Source organism: Myiozetetes cayanensis, unplaced genomic scaffold (genome assembly GCF_022539395.1).
Source record: "Myiozetetes cayanensis isolate MyiCay16 unplaced genomic scaffold, myiCay2020 scf47, whole genome shotgun sequence".
Taxonomy (NCBI): Eukaryota; Metazoa; Chordata; class Aves; order Passeriformes; family Tyrannidae; genus Myiozetetes; species Myiozetetes cayanensis.
Window position 1 is genome coordinate 373,418 of NW_026087709.1, and position 9,934 is coordinate 383,351.

At 62.4% G+C, this 9,934-nt stretch overlaps 1 protein-coding gene across 2 annotated transcripts; it reads left to right on the forward strand.

The window, feature by feature from the left end:
• The first annotated feature begins 1,235 nt into the window (after nt 1–1,235).
• On the forward strand, nt 1,236–9,652 carry ACVRL1 (activin A receptor like type 1). 2 transcript variants are annotated; one of them, XM_050331035.1, is made up of 10 exons: nt 1,236–1,500; nt 3,677–3,747; nt 5,023–5,247; nt 5,524–5,723; nt 5,819–5,918; nt 6,065–6,211; nt 6,296–6,571; nt 7,112–7,309; nt 8,336–8,466; nt 8,561–9,652. In XM_050331035.1, exons 2-10 carry the CDS (start codon nt 3,681–3,683, stop codon nt 8,693–8,695), a joined length of 1,479 nt encoding a protein of 492 aa, XP_050186992.1. In that variant the 5' UTR covers nt 1,236–1,500; nt 3,677–3,680; the 3' UTR covers nt 8,696–9,652. The 2 variants fall into 2 exon arrangements, with proteins under 2 accessions (XP_050186992.1, XP_050186991.1); XM_050331034.1 differs by having other exon boundaries at nt 6,065–6,571.
• The last annotated feature ends 282 nt before the right edge of the window (nt 9,653–9,934 follow it).

The following is a 9,934-nucleotide window of genomic DNA, read 5'->3' on the forward strand; positions in this document are numbered from 1 at the left end:
TCACGGAGATAAGGCGTCTGCAGGCACCGGCTTCCTCCGGGGCGGCTCCTATCTGATGGAAACTGCCCGTTTCCCCCGCGCCGGCTCCGCAGAGCTCCGGACCCTGCACGGGCAAGGTCACCCGTGAAGGTCCTTCGTGTTTTATCCTGGTTTTGTGCTTTTGTTTGTTTAAACTTCCTAGATCATGGACGATAGGAGGGCGAGGCGGCCGGCGAGACTCAAAGCCCCGGCACAAGGAGGCTCCGGGTGGGTTCGTGATGCAACTGGGGCTGGTGATGCAATGGGAACAGGGTGGTAAATCAGGCCCTGGCACCTGGTTAGGAAAGAGGCTGCAATGCTGGATGGAGTCATGGAGCAGCTGGGAGAAAGGCAGGGATGGGGCTCGGGAAGGCGCTGGAGGGGGAGGAGAGGGTGGGAGAAGTGCAAAGCAGCTGAGATTGGGGTGGCCCAAAGAACAGCCCCGAAAGCAGCAAAAGGGGAAGCGGCGCTTCCCGTGTGCCCTGGGGGAGCGGGAAGTGCCCAACCTCCTGCCGTGGGAACGGCCCTGCCGGAGGCATCCCAGCCCCGGCCACCGTGGCATCGTGTGGGAAGAGCCAGGATGTGCCAACACGAGCCCCTGGGCCCAGCCAGCCTGGCTCGGTGCCCACAGCCGGGCTCAGCATCCCCAGTGGAGCCACCATTCAGCAGCACCCCCTGACCCCACGCTGTACCCCAGGTTTGAAATCCTCCCCTGCCCTCCCCCAGAGTGTTGTGTCCAACATGGAATAACCAGGGAGCCCTTTGAGGGGCTGTGATGCTCCGTCCCCATGAGGGGCTGGAGTCTGGAGCTGGAAGGATGGCCAAGCACATCAAGGTCATTCCCACGGCGTCCCTCTAGAACATTCCCATCGCCATCAAAGCAACTGGCTGCTCTCCTACCAACGACCTGGGGATGCCCAGGGTAGGAGCTGTGATGGCCATGCCCCTACCATGGGCCTGGGCTTGCTTTGAAAGCTGGGAAACCAAGTGGGAAAGGGCCTGGTGAAGGACAAGGCGGTAGGAACAGGAGAGGGAGAGCAACCAGGATGGAGCTGGGGCCCGGTGAGCGGGAGGAAGGGAGGTTGGTCGTGGCTGTGTGCTCAGCAATAGGAAATGCTTTATTAGCTGGGAGTGGTGGAGAGAAGCCAGGCAGGAAGAGGCAGTAATAAGAAACATTTTTTTGACTTCTCCCACATCCAGACCACAGAGCTCCTGCCAAGCGGCCGCGTCGGACGACGGGGGCTGCCGAGCCCCCGGGGCCGGGCCGGGAACGGCGACGTTCCCCCACCAGGGCGGGCACGGCCGCGGCCACAGGAGCTGCCTCGGTGCCGGACCGGGCAGCGGGAGGGGAACAGACCCATGAAGCTCCCCCAGGCCGGGGTGCAGGGCACGGAGTGGAGCTGCCCCGGCTCTGAGAGCAGCACCGCGACCGGGAGAGCCTCACCAGGGCCGGGCAGTGCTGTGGGGACGTGGATGCTGTAGGTGAGTGGGGGAGCACTGTGGGGCCTGGGGCTGCACTGAGCTCAGCATTTCCCTCCTGATTTACCCCTGGGGCAGCTGAAAGCAGGATTTGCCCCCATTCCCTTCACGTTCGGTGGGACGCCGGTGTTGATGTCGGGGTTGGAGAAGCTGGAATTCGGGGCTGGGAGTGTGAACCTGGGTTCACCCCAGTGTGGTAGCGACAGGATCCGTCCCCATGTTCTTGCTAGAGAGCTGAAGTAACACGCAGCTGCAACGGAAAGGCTGGAATCAACATGGGAAATGGGGAATTTGGGTGTACTTTGAAAAGCCACGGGGAAAAATGAGGGAGAGTTGACAGCAGTTCCAGCCAGGGGCTGGAGCGAGGGCTGCAGGCACGGACGGCAGCGACGCTGCAGGATGTGCCACCTCCACGTTCCCCTTTGGCACAGCCAAACTCCGGGTCCCTCTGAGGAGGGGAGGGGGAGGGAGAGCCAAATGGCTGCTGAAGAGGCTCCGTCTCCAAAGCCAAGCTGGGATGAGCCTCACCGTGGAGCTCTGTCCTACTGTGGGCACACAGCCTTCCCTTAGCCAGACTGGGGCAGCTCAGCCCCTCCTGTGCAGCTCCCTGAGCTGAGCATCCAGGAGGTTGTTGTTGAAGTCCTGAAAGATTTCAGATTCAAGATTTCAGGCACAGGTGGGGAAAGGTGCTCTGGATGCCAGGAGGGTGCTTGAGCTGCAGTTCCTGATGACAGCTGAGGAAGGTTGAGGACAGGGATGGGGATGCAGGCTCTGATTCGACCCGTCACGGAAGCACTCAGGATGTTTTTCCAGTGGGATGCCAGGGATGACTCTGGATTAAGGTTTGCTCTTGGCAACACCGGCAATCCATGTGATGTTTCATATACAGCAAAGGTTTGGGCCCTGCCCACTTTGTGTTTCACAACAAACACCCCACAGCCATCTAACAGCTGGGGACTTAATGGAAAGGGCTCCACAGAGGGAATTCACCACCTGGGAGCACCCTGGGCACTCAGGGAGTTGCAGCCCAGCTCCGAGGGGGGTTTGAGGTTTTAAAATAAAGCTGATCCCAGCCCAGGTCCAGGGGAGTTGGGATTTCAAAACAAAGCTGATCCTGGCCCAGCCGAGCATCTGGATGGGGATCTGCCCGGCATCACTCCTGGCACGGGGCACCCGGGACCAGCTCCTGCCCTCCAGCCCCAGGACCTGGCACCTGGTCGCTGTTTCCTCCCCGTGAGAGAGTTATTTTGGGGAGGAACCGGCCGTTTTACGGCGCTGCCGGAGCCTGCCGGGGTCAGCCGCGTCTGAGCGCGCTCCCGAGGGCTGGGCTTGCGTGACTGCGCTGCCCCATCAAGGCCAGAATCTAAACAATCTTGATTCCTGTCCCGGCAGCGCTGGGCTGGGCTCTTCAATTGCAGGAAACGGAGCCTTTGGCGTGTTTATGTCGGGAACCACAAAGAATGAGCCGAGGAGGGGCCGGGAGCCCGCGGCCGTGGAGCGGGGCGGGGGGCAGTGGGGGGCTCCGCCGTGTTTGCCTTGGCAGAAATGTCCCTTTTTACAAGTTAAAAAAAAATAAAAAAAAAAAAGGAAGAGAAAAAATAGCCAAACTTCCCCCAAGGCACAGCAGGGAATTTTTGGCTGCCCCTGTTTGTGTCATTGATAAGCTCGGGGTACAAAAGCCCCGCCGGGACCGAGCCCCGGATTGCGGCCAGCGGCACTCGGAGGCTCCGGTGCACGTGGTGAGAGCGCTTTGAGCTCCACCCCATGGCCTGGGCCCTGCTGGACTTGCAACCTCCATCGGTGCCGAGCCCATGGGGGCCGTGGTTTTACAGAGCAGGAGCTGCGGGAATGGTGGGAAATGCTGGAATGCGGATTGTTGGCGTAGCAGAAGGATGTTGGGGCAGCGTGGGCAGGGCAAGGTCCCAGTGCCAGTGCCATCTGTGGTGTCCAATGCCACGGTCGGGAGGCCCCCCGAGCTCGGGAGGTCCCGGGATGTGCTCTCAGGAAGGGCTGTACCCAGGACGTCCGGAGCCAAACTCCATTGGAAGCAACACATCCTACCTCGCTCCGCCCGCCCTCTCCCTCTCCAAGTCCCCCCTCTTCCTTCCCAAAGCCCCCGGGGCTGGTGATGAGCCCCTCGGGGGTGCAGGGACCGCTCTCACCACTCCGCTCTCCGCAGGACGATGCCGTGTGGGGTCGGTGGCCGCGCGGTGCTGGCGCTGATGACTCTGTCCCTCGGCCTCGCAGCCGGTGAGTACCAACGTGATGGTGTGATTGGCAGGTTAAAATAAACCCTCGGCTTTTCGGGAGCGTCCCTGACCGGAATAACCTCCTGCAGAGGGAGCCGGGGCTCCTCGGGGACGGTGCCGTCCCCAGCGAGGGGCTGGGCCCCTGCGGGACCGTGACTCACCCCCCAGGGAGGATCTCGGCTTCATTAATTATTTGCCGTTGATCAAGTGCTTTGCCATCACCGGAGGGGAGATGGGGAAGGCTGGGAAAGCACCACGTGCTTTGGAGAGTGTGTCTTCCCAGGGGTGGTGATGATGGTGATGATGGTGATGATGGTGATGATGATGATGGTGAGGAGCAGGAGGAGCTGCTCAGCATCCCAGGGGAGCCCCAGGTGACCTGGGGACAGGTCCAGCTGGCTGTGTTTGTTCAGGGGGACAGTGTGGCTGTGCCGGGGAGGAACAAGCAGAGCTCACTGAGGGGACAAGTCCCCACCGAGTCCCCATCCTGCCCACGGGGCCACCAACCCCAACCCGGCCTGGCCACCACCCCACAGCACTGACACCGGGCAGCCTTTGGGGCAGGGGGATGACAGGCACAGGAGGGGGACTGGCCTCTGGTAGACATCTCCTCGTTGTCCCCTCCCTGTCCCCTCACTGTCCCCTCGCTGTCCCCTCGCTGTCCCCTCGCCGCTGGCCGCCTGGCTGCCCTCACGCTGAACTCGCTGATTCCAGGAGGGATATTTTCTGCGCGAAAGGGCAGAGCTAAATCGGGCGCCGGGGAGCGTGGCGCCCTCTGAGCTGCTCCGGCACCACAGCACAGGGAAGTGCCTTCGGGGAAGGCAGGAAGAGCTCCAGGAAAGACGCCGGGATTAGCACCCAGCGCCTGAAACACCCTCTGGGGAGGCGCTGGCTGAGTCTGGGGCTTTTGATCCCATCCTGGCTCCCGGCATCCGGCTCCCACAGCCCTGGGACCCCACGGGCAGGGTGTGCCTGTGTGCTGTGAACCAGTGCATCCCAGTTAATCCCAGCTGCTGGGGCTGGATGCCACCCCCAGGTTCAGGGCTGGCACTTGGATCCCAGCTGGGAGCAAGCGATTTTCCAGGAGCGGTCAGGATGGGCTCCCTGAACTGAGCACCCACAGCCACCTTCCCCTCCTGGACCATGGCAGTCCCAGGCTGCCCACTCTCAAAATTTGGCTCGGGAGTCTCTAGGACAATGTCCCTGTCACCAAAGCCACCAGCCCCCGTCCAGGGTGGTCCGAGTGGCACAACGTGCCCCCTCCTCGTGCCCGCAGACGAGCTGCTGTGCGCCTGCGACGTGCCCTTCTGCAGCCAGCCCACCTGCACGGGCAAGGTGTGCTTCGTCAGCAAGAGGAGGGAGGAGGGGACCATCACCCAGCACCGGGGCTGCTTCTCCCAGAACATCCTGGAGCACTGCAACACGCCCGTGACGGAGCAGTACGGCATGAGGTGCTGCGAGTCCCGCATGTGCAACGCCGAGCTGGAGATCTTCCTGCAAGGTACGGGGCCACAGGGGCGAGGGGCAGAGCTGCCCACGCAGCTGGAGGTGTGCTTGGGTCTGCAGATCATCCCTGCCCTCGCTCAGCCCCCCGAGAGTCACCTTTTCCCAGGTGGGGCAGGGCCAGCGAGATGTCCTCGGGCGTCCCTTCTTGGGCTGTGCCTGCAGAGCTGCCATCCGTGGGGTTGAACCCGGTGCAGAGCCACCCTCCCCAGGTCCAAGCCTGAGCCCCCAGACCTCGGTTATCACGCTCCCATCCATCATTTCCCCCACCCAGGAGAAGATGCCCTGGGAAAGGCGCCTTCCCTGCCCAACCTCCTCCTGATGATCTTCGTCCCACTGCTCGCCCTCCTCGTCCTCGTGGCGCTCACGGCGCTCTTCTGCTGGAAGGTGGCCCAGCAGCGCCACAAGCAGAGTGACCTCAGCGACACTGACCTCATGCTGAAGGCATCCATGGTGGGAGACAGCACCTTGGAGGTGGGTGAGCTCCGGGAGGGACCCTCAAATCCCCCCGAGGTGTGGGAAGGTGGGGTGGCCTCTGTGCTGACCCCATGGTCACCCCGGCTGTGCAGGACCTGCTGAACGATGACTGCACCACGGGAAGCGGTTCAGGGCTGCCCTTCCTGGTGCAGAGAACGGTGGCCAGGCAGATCACCCTCGTGGAGTGCGTGGGTAAGGAGGGGGGGAGGCTGCCCCGGGCCCCCCCCAGACGGTGCCACCACAACATCAGACCCAGGAGGGGTCTGAAGCCTCGTGCTGGGGGTGGGGAGGGTGTGGGGGTCTGAGGGCTGCGGTGACTGGTGTTGTGGCCGTGGCAGGCAAAGGGCGCTATGGTGAGGTGTGGCGAGGCGTGTGGCATGGCGAGAGCGTGGCTGTGAAGATCTTCTCCTCCCGGGACGAGCAGTCGTGGTTCCGCGAGACGGAGATCTACAACACCGTCCTGCTGCGCCACGACAACATCCTGGGTGAGCAGGGGGGCCGGCAGGGCTGGGCAGGCGAGGGGGCAGCTGCGTGGGGGCTCCACGGTGCCAGCTCTTCTCCCTGCCCAGGCTTCATCGCCTCCGACATGACGTCGAGGAACTCCAGCACCCAGCTGTGGCTCATCACCCACTACCACGAGAACGGCTCCCTCTACGACTTCCTGCAGAGGACGGCCCTGGACGTGGAGACCTGCCTGGGCCTGGCCTCCTCCATCATCTGCGGCCTCGTCCACCTCCACGTGGAGATCTTCGGCACCCAGGGCAAGCCCGCCATCGCCCACCGGGACCTGAAGAGCAGGAACATCCTGGTGAAGAGCAACCGGCAGTGCTGCATCGCAGACCTGGGTGAGATGGAGGGGCGGGGCGTGGCACCCAGGGATTTGGGAGCCCAGGGATGTGGTACCCAGGGATGTGGTACCCAGGGATTTGGGAGCCCAGGGATGTGGTACCCAGGGATTTGAAAGCCCAGGGATGTGGTACCCAGGGATTTGAGAGCCCAGGGATGTGGTACCCAGGGATGTGGTACCCCAGGGATGTGGTACCCAGGGATGTGATACCCCAGGGATGTGGTACCCAGGGATGTGGTACCCCAGGGATGTGGTACCCAGGGATGTGGTACCCAGGGATGTGGTACCCAGGGATGTGGTACCCCAGGGATGTGGTACCCAGGGATTTGAGAGCCCAGGGATGTGGTACCCCAGGGATGTGGTACCCAGGGATGTGTTGCCTCAGGAATGTTCTGCCCCACATATGCAGCATCCTGGGACACAGCACCAGCACAGCCCTGCCCAAGGCCAACGTCCCGGCCTTTTGTAGTTAAACTTGAAGACCTTAAAGGTCCTTCCCAACCCCAATGACTGTGATTCTGTCCTCCTTCCCCCTCAGGACTGGCTGTCATGCACTCCCAGGGCAGCGACTACCTGGACATCGGCAACAACCCCCGTGTGGGCACCAAGCGCTACATGGCCCCGGAGGTGCTGAGCGAGCAGATCCGCACCGACTGCTTCGAGTCCTACAAGAAGACGGACATCTGGGCCTACGGGCTGGTGCTCTGGGAGATCACCCGGCGCACGGTGGTGAACGGTGAGTGGGTCCCAGCCAGCGGCTCCACTCGCTCCCGGCTGCCCGCCACGTTCCCTCCATCCTTCCCTCCTTCTCTTGTTGCCTTTTTTTTTTTTTCCTTTTCCCCCTTTCCTTCGCCCAGAAGATTAGCTGTAAATTATAAACACTGTAATCTAGTGTCAGCACCCGGCTCCCTGATTAAAGGGCCCATTAGACTCAATCAGTGCTTTGTTTGTTCAGCGCTGATTAGAAAACAAGCAGCTCCCAGCTCTGCCTGGAAAGCGGCCACGGCCGGGACCTCCGGCCACCGGGGCTTGGCTTGGGAACTCGGGAATGGGGACAGGGATGGGGTCCCCTCGTGCCGTGCCGGGGAGGAACCTCCTCGAGGCTGCCCAGCCAGCACTGCTCATCAGGCAAAGCCCATTAGAATCATTAATTAAATGGTGGGCGCTGGCGGGTGGGGAGGGAGGTCCCCCCAGGCGCAGTCTGGCCGGGATAATCTCATTTATGGTCCCAGGGCTCCCTCAGATTACACATTTACTCTGAATTACCCCAGCCATGTGCAGGGACGGCCTGAAGCTGGCTGGGTTTAACCCTTCCAGAATCCTTCACCCTCCAGGATGGCCTCAGGGTATCAGGGATGGGGGGGCTCCAGGGGACCCCGAGCTTTGGGGGCTGCGCCTCGGGGTGCAGGGAGCTGGTGAGGGCTTGGGGCATCCCACAGAGATTAAACCCTGCGGGGGCACGGACATATGGAGGCACTAAGAGGAGATTAGCTGGGCCAGCTGGCTGTGGGGTGAGTGCTGGGGGCGGCAGTGCCAGGGTCTGGAGCTGGTGCCGGAGCTGGTGTTCATGGTGGGGCTGGATTAGTGTCAAGACTGGAGCTGGTGCTGCTCTCTGTGGGCACCAGCACCAGCACATCCCACTGGTGATTCCCTCCGTGCCCCCCGAGGCAGGGAGCAGCTCAGCCGTGCTAGATGCAGAGTGCACAGGATGGGAGTGATCCCCACTGTCCCCCCGTGCCTCACACGGCCCCTCTTCCCACAGGAATCGTGGAGGAGTATCGGCCACCCTTCTTCGACGCCGTCCCCAGCGACCCCAGCTTCGAGGACATGAAGAAGGTGGTGTGTGTGGACCAGCAGACCCCCGTGATCCCCAACCGCCTCTTCTCCGACTCGGTGAGTCCCAGGGGGGCCGCCCCCTCCCACCCTGAGCCAGACCTTTGCCCCCCATTAAACCCTTCCGTTTATCCCTCTTTTTGTGCCTCCCCAGGTTCTGTCGGCGCTGGCGAAGGTCATGAAGGAGTGCTGGTACCAGAGCCCCTCCGCCCGCCTCACCGCCCTGCGCATTAAAAAGACGCTGAAGAAGCTGAACAATTCCCTGGAGAAGCCAAAGCCGGAGCAGTGAGCGCCAGGAACACCCTGGGGCCACTCACGGGCTGCACCGGGGACTGCGGCGAGGCCAATGTCGGGATGGCTCCGGTCACAGAGGGGTTCTGCTCACAGCCCCTGCCTCTCCCACCCTTCCTTGGAGCCGTTTGGATTTGCAAGGAGGAAAAAAATAGGAAAAAAAAGACACACTACCAAACTATAGGAGGAATCTTCGAGTCGGCTATAAAAATACTCCCCGGATCCGTCATCCGACGCCGGCGCGTCTCGTCTGCCCGGCGGGGATGGCAGCGGGTGCCTGGGGCTGGTGGCACACCCTGAGCCCCCCAGTTGGACACCACGGTGAGGGGCACCGAGGACAGGACCATCCCCTGCTGCGCCCTGAGCCCGTGGGGCACCCACCCAGCGCCAGCACTGTCCCGGTGTTCCGGCACCGGAGCTGCCCAGACCTGCCCGCCCGGCGCTGGCAGCGGGAACGCCGCGGGCTCGGCAGGCGGCAGGAATTCCCCGGCAGGGCCGCAGTGCCCGGCGCGCCTCTCGCCGAAGGACAGGGATGGATTTCACCGGGAAAGGATGGTTGGTGCAAGGCCAGACATCGCCCTGGTCACGCCGGATCCGCACCCTGGCACATCGTGGAGCTCCCTGGGGTGAGGAGCTGCTGGCGTCAAGCGCGGCCTGAGCGTCCCGTGTGCCGCAGGGACCTTCCCAGGTGGGGGTCCCGTGGTGGGCTGATCCTTCCCTGCCCGGCAGCCGGCACCCCCTTCCCAAAGCAGTGCCCTTTGGGGTCTTTGCCAGCATTTTGGTGTTTCCCGAGGTGTTCCGGTTCCCATCCCGCATCGCTTGCCGCCGTCCCAAAATCCACCCCGCGCTCCAGGCTGCTCAGACACGACCGGGATGGGACACTCAGCAGGGCCAGCTTTGCTCCATAACTATTTAATTATTAAGATTTAATATATTTAATAAAGTGTAAAGCTATTTTATCGCCTAAGAGCTGCCAAACCTCCCGTGCCGGGCACTGGGCATCGAGGCAGGATGGGCACCAGAGCTCCTGCCCGGCTCCATTCGCAGCTTCACCTCCGAGTATCCTACAGATCCATCAGATCCCGCAACAAACCCGGCTCCAGCCTTGTGCCAACCCTTTCCCGGTGCCCATGAGGGGCTGGGACTGCTCCAGGGGGCTCCCTTGGAATCATCTTGGTCTGAGCCCAGTGAGGGACTGGGAGGAACTGGGCAGAATGGGCAGCTGCTGGTTGTGGGT